General features: G+C 46.2%; 1 protein-coding gene across 1 annotated transcript in view; it reads right to left on the minus strand.

Annotated features, from left to right (window-relative positions):
• Positions 1-4,563: 4,563 nt before the first annotated feature.
• Positions 4,564-15,201, minus strand: part of CHST3 (carbohydrate sulfotransferase 3) — a 48,791-nt gene continuing 38,153 nt past the window's right edge. The window contains exons 2-3 of the mRNA XM_038411562.2: positions 13,755-14,045; positions 4,564-12,537 (exon numbers count right to left, since the gene is read on the minus strand). Of these exons, the coding sequence (XP_038267490.1) occupies positions 11,295-12,537; positions 13,755-13,891 (1,380 nt within the window). The 5' untranslated portion in view covers positions 13,892-14,045 and the 3' untranslated portion in view covers positions 4,564-11,294. The remainder of the gene's footprint in view (positions 12,538-13,754; positions 14,046-15,201) is intronic.

Raw genomic sequence — 15,201 nt, forward strand, 5'->3', positions numbered from 1 at the left:
CGGTAAACTAAAATGGGCGCATTCCAATCAGCTCAAAACATATGTTTCTTCCTAGGTTTCTGGTCGTGGCATCATGGGCCACAGTTGTGAACCAGCCACCTGCCTGGACCATCCAGGTTTCCATCTGTCAATGAAATTATCTGGATAATTACAATTATGGGGAGAGAAAGTACCTCCAAAGGCTCTCCAGGGTTCAAGCTACTGATGGGGCCCAAGCCACAGTGTGGCGCAAGGCTGAATAAAAGAAGCCGTGGGGGTAATGCATAGTCCAAATAAACGCCATAGAGCCTACAGCAAAATATCTGGTGGGTGACCCCAAACCTTCCATAAATCCCCCAAAAAACAAATCCTGTTCCTCATGTGGTGACCTCGAGCGAAATGAAAAGCCCTTTGGCGAGCAATAATAGTCCCTAATCCCTGGACAAAATATTGCCGTTGTAACCTCCTAAACCAGGCAAACAATCTCCATGACAAAAACCAGAAAGGGCTGTAAGAAAACAACTAATAACGTTAAAAGTTTTTATATGTGCCTCAGTTTCCCCAATAAATGCATTTATGTTGTTCTTTTTCTTTCCATTTTGCTTTGTTAACAAAACAGGCAGTAATAGCAAGAGCCCCAAAACACCCTAAACAGAAGTGGTGAAACCGCTCTTGCTGCTTCAGGTCTGCAAAATTTGCCAGTGTAATACAATGTATGTATGGTGATACATATCTGTAAAAATCCTCAGGTATCTGACACTTTTGTCATCCTTTGTTAACTTTAATACTGTTCAAAATTGGCCATTCTGAAAAAAAAGGTCAATTATCCATTGGCAGGGGGGCAATTGTAGCTTAGCATCCTAAAAGTGTGGCATCACGTATTACTTGGATATTTTTCCAGGGGCTGCCCTCTGCCAAGAGTCCCACATCCCCTGGCCCTGCATAGCCCTCCCAAATTGAATCCCAGATGGGATTAACCCAAAAGGGCCCTCTCGCCAGGCAACACCACATGGGGCAACACCACGTCCCATCGCTACCTAAACCTCCCTCCCAAAAAGTTTGTGTCTACCTAAAAACAATAGCCCCTACCTCTGAAAAAGAAAAATCTCCATCCATACTGCCAACATTTACAGCTCCACAAAAAAGGAAAAATCTAAAAAAAATTGCTCAAGTAAACTACCAATGGGAGGGTACATGGAAAGGTGTTCAATGTCATAAAAAAGTTCAATATGCCATCTGAGTCAATGCTCCACATTGACAGCTGGCATCAAAATGTGGTTGCAGTATTAGTCCCCAAATGGTGTAGGGTTCAATCTAACCCCCACAGTTCCAAATGTTGGTATCTCACGCATATCACCCACTCATCCACACACATGACTCACCAGTGTGGGGAGGTAAATATTACATGCCCCAAACAATTTCCAGCATCCCTTCTAAATTGTAGCCTCCTCTGCTCAGCCCCTGGTTTTAGTCTTCAAAAAACAGCCTGCCCCTGGAACTGAGTGGTCCATCACAACGTATGGAAGGTGGTGCCCCCCAATAACACAACTAAGTGGTTTGTGCTGACTACATCTTCTAACTATCAGTACATATGGATTGCAAAGGGCAACACTTGGCAACTGTGGCCTCTAAAGCCTCCTCAAATAATGTGTTAAAAAAAAAAAAAAAAGGCAATGCCAGGCCGCTTTTATAAGGTGGGTCAGCACATCTGCTGGGAAGGGGAGGCATCGGGATACACCCCCACTAAAGCCCATGCGTTTGATTGCTCTAGACACCCTGGCATTTTCTTAGCCATCATCAACTGCTCTGCCACTCCTTGCTGGTCTGACCTGTCTTAATGGGGAGAATTACTTGCCCTATGCCTCGACTGAACCATTTGGCCTGCTAACACCAGTCTTCTGCAGCTTTTTGGATCACATGACAAGTTACTTTTGCTGCTTAGCTGTGGCATTACCAGGCAGTGAGGAGATGGCCTGTAGGATCAGTTTGTGATTTTTGGAGCTAGGTGTTGAATGAAGTGTTAGTGTACACACTGCAGACATCTTCCTTTGTCACAGTGGAAGGAATTCATAGTGCCCCAGTGCATAGGATATGCATGAATCACTACAGACATTTTTTCTGTTGCGAGGCCCATAATGTGTACACGCACCCTGCCATTTGCTTGCTTATGCATATTCCCAATTGCTCACAGTCACACACAGATATACACACAGACTTTTGTGCATGCACATACAAACGATCATGAATTTGCATATTTGCAGACGCACATGTTGACATACATCTGCCTGCAGATATGCATACATGTTCACAGACAGATACATACACTTTCATACAAAGACAGACACAAACAGGCATGCATGCACATGAACAAACGGGCAAGTCCATATCTTTCAAGGAGTATAGCCATCCCTTGTCCACCTGTCCCAGTGAATGAGACCTGCTCGTCCTTTCTTCTCCAAGCTCTGAGCACTTGGGTAAACCTTGTCCTGCTGAGCTTTTACTACCTGCCTGTTCTCTCAATAAACTGCAGGGCTGCATTTAGCAAGTCTTTTACTAGCTATTAAAAGATTACACCTCCAGGGGACCTCTTTACTATTTGGAGCCTGTGTCCAGCCATTTTGAAATTTATACCTTTTACGAGCATTTGTATACAAGCTCATTAATAGATCTGTGTGAAATTCACAATTGTTGTTTCACAAAGTTTGGCACAAACACTTTCACTGATGTCTTCTTGTGGCTCAGTTTTATTGACAATGTTTGTAAAGTGGCTATTTTAGCAATGGAAAGACAGGAACATGTAAATTTTCCCATTCTCTGGGCAAAATCACCCTTTCTCTAAAAAACGGGTCCATTTCTTTTGTGTTTGCTGTTGCATTCATGAGGTGAGGACAAAGTACGCTGGAGACAAGAGCCCTTGTTACCCTTTCTGCTGATCCCTAACAACAAGGAGTCCTTGTGACACCTTAGAGACTAACAAATGTATTTGGGCATAAGCTTTTGTGGGCTAGAACCCACTTCATCAGATGTATAGAGTGGAAAATACAGTAGGCAGGTATAAATACACAGCACATGAAAAGATGGGAGTTGCATCACTGGGGGAGGGGTCAGTGCTAACAGGGCCAATTCAATTGGGGTGGATGTGCCCCATTTCCAACAGTTGACAAGAAGGGGTGAATATCAACAGAGGGAAAATTACTTTTTGTAGTGCTAACGTGGCCAATTCAATCATGGTAGATGTGGCCCATTCTCAACCGTTGACAAGGCGTGAGCTAGATGCTTGCTAGGGATGGGTAGGTTCCAACACTTCACTACAGCATCTTCCTGCACTGGTTCCAGGGCTGGTCATAGGTATGCAAAGCCCTGAGCAAAGTGAGACAGAGCCAGTGGCTGTCTCCATCCCATCAATTATCCAGAATAACCCAGGATGCCTTCCTCCCACTGCCTCTGAGCTGCAGCTAGTCCCACCATAGATGCTTGATTATGGGTGAGGAAAAGAAACAGGATGGAGCGAAATGATTCCCTCTGGTTTGTAAAGTCCTCTTGGGTACCTGAAGATGATATTTCCCATATTCATTTTAGCCTTTTCTTTTCCCTTTGATGGGTGGTAACATTCCTCTCTATATTTCTGATGGATTTGAAACCAACTCTTCTCTCCATCTCTGCAGTATTGGAGATAGCACCAGCCCTTGCGCACACAGCTCTGCTACCAAGGTTTGCTAAACAGCTGCCGCACCGCCCTCCTGTCTGGAAATGAGCACTTGCAACTTCCATTAGAGTAAATGGCAGTTGAGTGCTTAGTACCACTGGGGTTGAGGAGGGCGACTAGCTCATGTTTAAATTCTTGTCAGCAAAGCAGTTTCTTTTTTCATGCCCAGGTCTTATTTTCCTGAGTGTCTTCCAATGTGTTGACTCTAGAGCGCTGTTGCTGCTGCTACATGGATAAGGAGAGCAAGTCACTGCCCCAGGGGAGCATGTTACACAGAGACTCTTACCAGCTGCTGCATCTGCTGTTGTTAATGTCTACACTTCTCCCGCTGCCAAAAATAACAAGTGAATAAATGCCAGACACAGGAGATGCCTTTCTGGATTCTGCTCCATTGTGTTTTTAATTAAATAAGTCAAGTCAACCATCTTCTAACCGGTTACAAGGTTCACATTCATTTCTGTGCACAGAAGATTCAAACTAGAGTACTGAGTACTCTCCTCAGAGGACGTGTGTGTCAGTGCTTCCAGCGGCTGGCAGACCACAGTGGCTCCGGGAGTATAACAAACCCTGTGTAATGTCACTGCTATGGAGCCAGGCAGGCCTTTAAGCTAAACCCTTGATACAGGGCCAGTAAGAAAATAGCTGGACATTGGTTTAGCTAAAAAGAAAAGGAGTACTTGTGGCACCTTAGAGACTAACAAATTTATTAGAGCATAAGCTTTCGTGAGCTACAGCTCACTTCATCGGAAGCTTATGCTCTAATAAATTTGTTAGTCTCTAAGGTGCCACAAGTACTCCTTTTCTTTTTGCGAATACAGACTAACACGGCTGCTACTCTGAAACCTGTGATTATGCATTGGTTTAGCTGTTAATTTAGTTTTGTAAAACCCCCTAGGTGGCAGCACAGAGTTGTTCGCATGGAGATAAATAAACGAGGGATGCTGGACTCTCTTAGGTGCACACTTTCAGCTGCCCAAGGAGCCCCATCCCAGTGCATTTCCCTTTGAAGCCTGTCTGATGCCCTGGACAACCCTCCCTTGCCTCCTGTCCCCTTGGATTTCCCCCCACAATGTGGAGAGCCCCTGCAGGTAAAGTTACGTCTGCTTTCCCGGAGGCAGGCGTTCTGATTTAAACACATGGGACAGCTCTCCTGGGCTGTGTGATGTCAGCCATTGGAGAAGGCCAGGCGCCTGAGATTCCTCCCTTTGAGTTGACAAGCAAAGACGGATGAGAGGAGGAAGAAGGGAAGGAAGAAAACAAATGAAGTAACAAAGCAGCTCTTCATTTTACAGCCTTAGGAGCACAGATGGCAGTTGTGAGCCTTCCTCTCTCTACCCTGCTAGGCTGACACGCAGCATAGCAGCAAGTCAAAGGCTCCATTCAGACCCTGCTGCCAGCTCCTTCTCTTTCTCCATGCCTCTCCCCACCCGAAATGTTAGTGAGTGAAGGGCCCTCCCCCCATGAACTAGCCTGATAGCTGGAGGTTGCAATGCTGCAGTAGGGCAAGGCAGCTGGGGTTCAGGAGAGTACGACAGACTGGCTGCATGCAGTGCTTTCTTCTAGCACCTGAGCCTGGTCCCTGTCCTATAGGACAGAGAAGGGGAGAGAATGTGTAGCTCTATGGAACACAGCAGAGAACAAATGTGGTGTTAGAAACTTCCCTTTTCATATCTAATAACTGGAACACAGAGGAATAGTCCTTTTATGTGCCAAGGTCAGAGACTGTCTCGCTCCCCCAGCCTGAAGATACGTTCATGGAATGAGAGAGAAAAAAAACCTTTAAATAAACAAATAACTGGTGAATGACTCTCTTGTGCTTGGGACGGTCAAGTGACTGGCTGAGCAGAGAACTGACTCCTTCTGTCTATCCCGGGGCTACGTACAGAGAAGGTAGCCATCCAGCGTGATTCCCATGAGCTGCTAATGAATTCAGCCCAGCCCTGAGGGACTGCTCCTGCAATGAGACAGAATTCCTGTCTCTAGGCCAAATCCTACCCGGATTTAAGAACCACTGAAGTCAAGTGGGATTGCAATAGGTGTAAATCATGGCAGGATTTGGCCTTCCATATCTAGTCATATATCCCACTTTCATCTACCAAATAAGCTCAGCTCTGACTATTGCAACCTTCCTCCCCATCTCTTAAGATGTGAGGACCTGGTATCAGTTCCCAACTCTGTGTGTGGGGGGGTAATGGATGAAACCCCCATATTTACTTCTCATTATGCATAGGTCTGATTCCAGATGGGCTCCCCAGAGGCCAACAGCCACTCTTTTATGCCACTGTGGCATGTATCCTTTCACTTCCTGTGTATTTCTGTTTTCCCTGGCCATAAAATTATATCCAAAGCTTTTGTCCTGTCTGGGATTTATTGTGTGTCTCAGAGCTAGTCTACACTAGAACGCTACAGCTGCACTGATGCAGCTGTGCCACTGTAGTGTGTCTGGCGAAGATGCTCTCCCGTCAGCACAATAAAACCCTCTCCACAAGGGGTGGTACCTATGTCGACCCAGCGCTGTCCACACCGGCGCTTAGGTCAGTGGAAGTTATATCGTGCAGGAGGTGGCTTATTCACACCCCTGAGCAACATATACCGACATAACGCTGTGTCAACAAGTTCTCAGCTTGTGAAATGGGCCATTTGAAAGGCTGTAATTTTAAAAGTGCTACAAATAGTTTCATGTCCTACACAGCCTGAGTTCGCCAATTTTTGAGATTTTTTTCAACCATGCTTTCCTTAAAAAATAAAAGATTTTGCTCCCTCCTGTTGCTGTGTGAAGCCCCCTGACTCCCCCAACAACAGGGAACAGTGAACCTAATCTGGTTCAGTTATAGAGTGTGTAGGTGTTAACTTGTAACAACAGCAGTTAGCAGTTTCGAGACAGAAGTGTGATTTTTGTTTGTTTCTAGGTGTTAAGAAAACAAACTTCTCAAAACAACAGCATTTTGTTTGAAATCATAACTGTGCTGCTCTGAGTTTAATTGTTTACCTTATTTCCATTTCTTGGGATATTTGTTGTCTGCCTGTTTTCGAGTGTAGCCTCAGACTCCCTGCTAATAAAATATTTCCCCTCTTTTCATATAATAAATAAATAAATTCCCCTTGCAGTTTACAATATTAAACCCTCCATTCTCTGAACGGTTCCACACGTTGCAGGAAGTGGCAGCCTCTTTCCTGCCAGATTGCAGCCGTTGTAAACAAACAAAATAAAAATAAACTTTTGAAAAGCACAAACAAAACAAACAACAGCAATAATAATGCCTTATTTCATCAGAACCAAAGTGCTGGTTGGAGCCCCAAGTAAACACTCTCTCTCCTACCGACTGCACCAGGACCGTTTCCACTGGGGGCTCCCTCCTGGAGTTGGCAAAGTAAGTTTGATCAAGAAGCGGTGTGGATCTGATTCACGGTTACCCTGCACCTTGGTGCTGATCCAAAACCTGCCAAAGTCAATCTTTCCATTGATTTAAATGGGCCTTAGCTCAGGTCCACTGGGTGGTCATATTGTATAAATCATAACTATTTTGTTTTGGGGACCTTTTACAGCCACTTTATACTGATGCAAATGATGACACAAGGTAGAGGGCAGCTGCAAATAGGGCCCCTCGTGCTGTACCTATAGCTCTTGTTGTCTTGATTATATTGAAGAAATGCTCCAGTATGCATTAAGGCCCTTTTTCTGGAAAGCACCTCTATTCAGGCCAGCTCTTATGCACACGCTTAATATTAAGGTATGCTTAAAGTTATGCCATGCTTAAGTGCTTTCCTGAATTGAGGCCTAAGTCTGCTACCTTTCCAAAGATAAACAAATTATAATACAGGATGTGGCAGTTAGAGGACAGATTGTGAATATTAAAGAGAGAGAAGTCAAAACTGATTGTGTGCATCAGGGGGTCTGTGAGCTTGAAGGAGGAAGCTGTTGTATATTTGCCCTTTATGGTTTATATACCTATAGGTAGTAATTTAAATGTGCTCTTCAGTGGGTGCAGAGTTTGGGTTTCACAAACAACTCCACATGTGAGTTGCAAGGGCATATACAGAAAAGCCCCCATTGAAGCATGTATTTGTTAATTTCTTTTCACTTCTCTAAGCTTCATTAGCCATAAGTAATTCCTTGAAAAACTGTAAAGATGTAAAGGTAGTTTAGGCTGAAAATTTAGGGATAGAAATTTTTTTATTTATTTATTTTTTTACAAAACCTGCTATCAGTCAATGTTTTCATGATGATTTTTAAACTCCATTGGAAACAGTTTCCACCTTTTTGTATCAACATTCTCTTTGCAATATCTGCAACCCAAACACTGCAGAATTGTGCTAGTACAAGGGAGCTGAAAAGTGAAACTGCCTGGCATAGGTGCTGGAACTGGGAGTGCTGCTGCAACTCCTGGCTTGAAGAGGTTTCCATCATTTACAGTTTGGTTCAATGGCTTTCAGCAGCCCCATTATAAAAAATTGTTCCAGCACCCCTGCTGCCTGGTCTGTTTTCACTGGTTACTTTCTGCCTCACAGTTTGGACAAACTGCATAACTAGTGTAAAATAAATTCATATCTTTAAAAAACTATTTTAGTTTAACAATATAAGGTGTTGTTAGTAACCCTGGGAGGGAGATGTGGATTGTTGCTTTTTTTAAAAAGAGAACTGTGATGTGGTGTGTACGCCACACAGGCCCTGAAAGGGTTAATGTGGGCCTGAGGAACCAATTACGGTACCTGGAGGGAAAGCCAGGCTTAACTGAACAAGAGACTCTGCTGGGCTGGAGCAGGCTAAATTATAAAGCCAGGAAGTTTGCTGCCCAACGGGCCTGCAGGGAGACTGTCTGACGTTTCTCTCTGGGAGCAGAGAGGAGGGGAGGTTAAAACCCAAGAGGGAGAAGCAGCACCAGGGTTCTAACCCTAAAACAATGGTTAACTTCAGAGGAGCTGTGGGGAAAGGAAGCCCGAGAGAGCTAGGTGGGAAGAAGCCCAGGGAAAACAGCAGCAAGGGGTAGGACCATGCAGACCGTGGCTGCTTGTTACAGGGTTCCTGGGCTGGAACCCAGTGCAGAGGGCAGGCCTGGGTTCTCCTACCAGTGGCTTGGAAGCGGCACAGAAGCACTGGAGAGGACCTCTAGACAGCTGGTTTGGAGATTTATTTTGTTACCCTGGAAGGGAAGGACTATGGTGATCTGGTTGGAGGGCCAAACCACAAAAACAGAGCTCCTTGAGTCAGACAGTGAGAGACAGCAGGGCATGCAGTGAGCAGCGGAAGGGGGCACTGGAGTTGGACAGAGCTGTTCCCCCAGAGTGACCAGGAGGAGGTGCCACCTCACTCTCCCTGTGACAGGGATACACTGTCCATTTTTTTCTTTTTTTACATGGGTGAAGGTTAGGGGCATACACTATGTTAAAATACACTGAGGACTGAGAATTTCAGCCATTACCCTGCATTTATTTTTGCATGTTTTTCTTTCCCTTGCCGATTTCATATCGGTTGCTCAAACTGGGGTGTGCTCTGGCACAACAATGGCCATAAACAGGATGTGCCTGGATCCCTCTCCTGCATTAGCGTCTCCCCTATGCTGATCACCCATGTCAGCAACAGCTTACTCCGTCTACCTGCTGTCCAGCTCCAGTTTACCAGTGCTCCCAGGCCATGTCCATGGATCCATGGGAGATTAGGGGAACTGCTCCCCTGCCCAGCTGTGCCCGCCCCCACCCTTGTGTATGAGAATTCTGATATTCTCTCATGCTAGTGCATGAGATTAGGAAGTGAATCCGACCATGGATGAAACTGCCTAAAATATTGATAAATGCACACAGTAAACACACTGAAAAACAGAGAAATGTCTCTTGCAATCTCTCTAAATTTGAATAATTTGTGACAATAGGAAGTAAAGATAAGTTCAGAGAGAAGTTTGTGTTGACAGTATCCCTTTAAATGTGATTTAAAACAAAACCCTGATGCTGTCCCATGAAAAATTACTTAAAAAAAAAAATCACTTCCTGCTCAGATCTTGTTCCATGTTTCTTCCCTGAGGATGTATTTAAGGGTGAGGGGACCCAATGGGGGCATCAGAATAATGATGGGACTGAAAAGGAGTCTGAAGACCTCTTCTGGAGTAGCCTCTGGGTTGCCCCGGGAAGAGATCAAACTCCAGGAAGCAAAAACCAAACCTAACTGTGGATTGGACAAGGGGTGAAACAGGCTAGGAATTTGTCTGTTGCAATCTGAGACCATCTCTTTCTCTTATGGAAACTATTCCTATTGCCTAATTTTGGACGAGTTCCTACTTGCCTGCATCCCAGTCTCTCTTCTCCCCACTCTCCGGCCACAAAAAGCTAATTGGTACAAACTATTTCCCTCTGCTTTGGGCAGGAGAATTGCTGGCAGTCTCCAACCAGCACTTCCAAAGATATACAAACAATAGCAAGGACAAAATATAAATACAATTACAGAAACACCCTGCCGCCCCCAGCCAAGAAATCTTTCAGTATCGATCTCTAGACACCAGCAAATGATCATTGAGGTACCCAGCCTCTGTGGTGGTGGTGGAAGACAAAACAGCTGATGGCACCTTGGAAGGAGACCAGTTGAATCCCCAGGGATAGAGAGCATTGCTTTCACTTTCTCTCTCTCTCTCTCTCTCTTAAATAATGTTTTCATTGTCTCCCTGCCATCTCTCAGCTGCTGGTTTTGGTACACTTGATAACAAGCAGCTGAGGTTGAAAATGCTGCACCAGTGCCAGTGATCATGGTGTGGCTGTTTGCTGGCTCTGCTACATGTTTTCCCGATGTCCTGGCATTTTGCTCTTCCGAGAGCATGGTCTGAGGGAGTGTGCTCACCCTGGTATGATTCAGTCACATCTCTCAAGGTTTAACAGGGTGTTGGTAGATTTAAAGGTCCGTAGACATGCACAAAGTGTCCTAGACATGAGTGTTTGTCAGCGTAAGGTGGCAGCAGTCAGGATGGGAGAAAAGAGTTCCCCCAACTCCTCTCCCTGGGATTTACTAAGAGGTTTCTTGGCAACAAACCCCAACCAAGTCCCTTTCTGACAGTTCCATCAACCCAACCAAACACAGCTTAGCGAGGTCTTTAAGTTTGCCCAAGGCAGTATCAGTGCAACCCTCGGCTCCTCTCACCTCCTCGCTCATGCTTGGCGAGATGAGGGATTTTAAAGTGTACGAATATTTTTAAAACATACAATTCTCTCTTTGGATGTTTAGTGCAGAAATGCCCTTTGAAAGAAGGGTGGTGCTTGTGCAGAGAAGAAAGCTAAGAGGTGAGGTATAGAAGCTAGTACCTATTGCTTTGGTTCTCCCCACTGCCAGCTTCTGAGCTCCATTTAGTTTCAAAGGATGGCCACATTATAATCCATCTAGATGAGCCAGAGCTCCTGGATATTACTGCGTTCCCCCTGCTGTCCACAGAGAATCAAAAAGCACCTCGCTAGAATGAGGAGTGCATGGCAAACACAAGCCTTATAAACGAGGATGTGATACACGTCAGCAAGGGACAGTGGCCCCTTTCCACTTGCCCTTTTCTTGCTTCCCCAGCTGTTCTTGTGCTCAGGTTTTTCTTTTTTCAGTCTAACCATATGTTTCTGTATGGAAACCCAGTGATGAGGGATCTTACGTGATCCAGAAGGCCCTCCTTTCCTCTAGCAAACTGATGGATCTGTTTGTGAGGGTCTCTTGGTCGCTAGCCAGTTTGTAGCCAAACAAACTCATGGCTGGGCCGCAGACGCTCTGCACCACCTGGGCCAACTTGAAGGGGATGCTGAAGCGCCACTTTTCGAACTGCTCCGAGGAGTTCTTCTGGGTGGAGTAGATGCCATTGCTGTCCTGAGGTGCCTGGGTGTTCTTCTGGATCCATTCCTCCACCTGTTGAGTGAGGCTGATGCCAGCAAACTTGTACATCTCCTTGGCGTTTTGGAGGGGTGACCTGGCAATATCTTCATAGCGGATCAGCATGTAGCGGCCCCGCAGCCACGCTGGCTGCCTCAGGCCAAGTTCAGCTGAGAGGCGGATGCTCTCACAGTTCCCCCGCAGCCTCTGCACCTCATCCTCCTTGAGGGGAGCTGCTCCTTCTGAAGCCCATTTTTTCCAGGTTTCATATTTGCCTGAGAAGGCCACAATGCGAGAGGCCAGCACCGCTCGGGGGTCCCGCACCAGCTGGATGATCCTCATGTCTAGACGAGGGTCTTCGAGCAGGGGTCGTAAGAACTCCAGCTGCCGAATTCGCACTGTCTTGAGTGTCATGTGATTCTTGTGCAGGCAGGCTTCTGCAGCAAGGGTCATGTTGAGGGGGCCACAGCGGCGGTTTTTGCAATGGTACTTCTCGAAGACCTTCTTGACGAAAGGGGTGCAAACGGGGTCCTCGCACAGGGAGCGGCTTGAGCCCCTCCGGAACATATACGGGGTCAGATGGTCCTCAGGGAGCGGGGTGATGAAGTTCTCCAGGATGTAGAGGTCACAGAGGAACAGCTGCTTCAAGACATCTCGGTAGACGAGGGCCGACCCCACTGCATTTGCTCCGCCTGGCTCGAATGACACTGTCCTCTCAATGTGCCACAGTGGCTCGAAGAGATAGAAAATGTTGCCCTGTTGGTTGAAGAACTCTCCCACGAAGGAGGAACCTGTGCGGGTGGTGGCCATCAGGAGCACATGTCTGCGGGGTCCCTGTGCCAGAGCAGGCTCCCTGGTCCCTCCCAGCTGCAGGGTGACATTCTGAAGCCGGCTCTTGAGTTGAGAGAAGGCAGAGTCCAGCTCGCTGAGGGACAAGAGGGACCCATTTTCTGACAGCACTAGGCCAGGGTCTGTGCTGTTGACTTCCATCAGTGATTGTGGGGCTTGCTTCAGCTTGTCTGATACCCTGCCAACAAAGAGAACAAAACCACAAACAATGAGGCAGTGGTTAAAAAGGGGGACATTTAGATTTTCACCTCTAAGCACCTGAATTCATCTTATTTCACCTGAGGCCTAACGCGTTCAGTAGTTTCAATTTACTCTCTTGTGCCCCTCTGTCCATACTGCAAAGCCAACACAGACTGGCACAACTGGCAGTCTCTTCAGGAGAGGTACAGTTTTGGAGTAGCGTACGAGCTGCAGGTCAGGATTAATTGGCAGTGGCAGAGCTGTAAGGGAACCCAGGAGTAGAACAGCAGGACATGCTGCAGGTCAGGACTGAGGTACTTTTGGTGTAACTGTTTAAGGGAAGTTTGCACAGCATACATCCCCTCTATTCATCCTTCGTTTTCTCAACTGCTAACATTTATCAGCTTTTAAAAAAGAAAAGCCCTAGGGCAGGTCTTCACAGGAAACTTACATCGGCATAGCAACATCTCACCCGGATGAGAAAAATCCACACTTCTGAGAGATGTAGTTAAGCTGACCGAATACAGTATAGACAGCACTGTGGCCAGAAAAAGTCTTCCATTTACCTAGCTACTGCCTCTCAGGGACGTGGATTAACTGGAGTGAAGGGAGAACCCTCCTGTCACTATAGTGAGTGTCTGCACTGAAACGCTGTTGCAGCTGCACTACTGCAGGTGTGCCACGGTAGCATTTTAAGTGTAGACACAGCCTAAATAAAAACCCTCCCCATTCCCTCAGTATGGGCAAGTTGGCAGCTTCAGCTAGACACTTTGGCATCTCCTCACTTGCCATAGTCTACCTGGCTGTGATCTTCTATGATGCCCCTCTCCAGTGTTATTTGTTTTGCGCACTCTCAAAGCATGAGTAATCCAACTATCCTGGGGGTCACTGGAGAGAACCAGAAAACTAAGGCATAAAAATGTTTGAGTTGATGGGGGCAGGCTTTTTACTGAAAGCGGGGAAAGACCTGGAGGAACCAATGCGAAGCACTGCTGGGAAGAAGAACTTTCATTGTGAGCAGTTCTAGTGACTGACTGAGATTGTAATGGAAAGAAGATGATAGGCATTAATGGGCTTCACATTCCAGGAGGGAGAAATGTACCTAGTTGTAAATGGCTGGAAGGCTGGCTGCAGAAAGGTGAGGTGAAGGCTACATCAAGGATGAAGAGAAATCCCCTCCCAGTATAGCAAGAGCTTGCTCTCCTTTTTTCCTACCTCGATATGATGTTGTTTTCCTTCTCGATAATGACAAGAGCTACAACAAACACCAGGAGAATGGCATACTTGCTCTTCATTCTCAGGCAGTGCCGCAGGTCCCGGATATCCTGGGGTAAAGCGTGTCCTTTGTCCATGGGGAGAGACTGGGGAGTCCACGGTTTTGCCTCAAAGTCTCTCCCCCTCCAAGGAGAATAAAGGAGCACGTCCCCGGCTCCTAGTGCTCTGCGGCTACCTAGAAGGCATCATCCAGTTTTAATACTTCCTGATCAAGCAGGTGACACCCTTGCCCTGCACAGAGAGAGAAAAGGGGAAGTGTTAGCGCTGGTAATGAGAAGATGGGTTGCCTGGAAAAAAACAATTTAAGAACTTAACTATTGCAGGGTCAGCACCTTTCATATGGTGGATGCTTTAGTTAGATTTCAAGAGTTACACAAAATGCCAGCCCAGGGAAATCTCCATCGAGATTGATCCCCCCCCGAATCAGTGTGATATTTTCTCCAGTATCTGCTCAGAGGCTTTAATAGGACTGCACCACACAAACATAAAGCACTTTTCCTCCCTCTCACCCACTGCTGACTCAGAGAGTCAATAAAGCATCTCTTTACTCTCTCGGGAATTTAAGAGCGAGAGAGCAAGGCTCTATATCACGGGCCTGGTCAGGATCCCATTGCACTGTAAGAATAGGATTTCAAGTAACACTGATGATGATAATTGGCAATTCTCAATTTAAATCAAAACTCACTCCTGCCAAGCCCACAAATGCTACCCACTGCAGTCAAAAATAGTTTCACACCCCTCCCCAAGGCAGTAAAGCATCCCTAATGTTGTGTCTCTCTGTTTACAGTAGACTGTGTGCTCCTCAGGACAGCAACTGTGGGCTTGATTCTGATCTTACACTTGTGTAAATCAGAGCAATTCCACTGAAGTCAATGAACTGGGGTGAAACTGGGGTGAGGTCAGAATCAGGCCAACAGGTCATCTTCTGTGCCTTGTAGAGCGGTAAGCAAATGGTCAGTGCTTAGGCATAATGATAAAATGTAATACACTTTAGATAGTCAAGAGGGGCACAGGATTCATATTCACTATTTCTAGAAGCTTTGCCTGGCATCAAGCTGTCAATTCAAAGATACAGACTTTAGCTATTAGAGCTCTTGTCCTCACTTTCATTTCTCCTGCCCTGACTGTTTCTCAGTAGTTTTAAATAGAAGTAGGACTAGCTGGCCCAGGTGACTGAGTATCCACCTGGGGGAAAATTTGGATCAGGTCAGTAATGTCAGAAATCACTGCACCAGCGCAGCTGCTTAGCTTTTCTGGATAACAACTGGCAGTATCCCATCGGTGAGGGTGGGTTTTCGATGCAGACCCCCCCAAACACAGCTTGCAGTAAGTAGCACACTTCCAGACAGTCTCAGCAGAGGAGCCAAGGATTCTAAATAATTCACCC

The sequence above is a fragment of the Dermochelys coriacea genome, chromosome 7 (genome assembly GCF_009764565.3).
Source record: "Dermochelys coriacea isolate rDerCor1 chromosome 7, rDerCor1.pri.v4, whole genome shotgun sequence".
Classification (NCBI taxonomy): Eukaryota; Metazoa; Chordata; order Testudines; family Dermochelyidae; genus Dermochelys; species Dermochelys coriacea.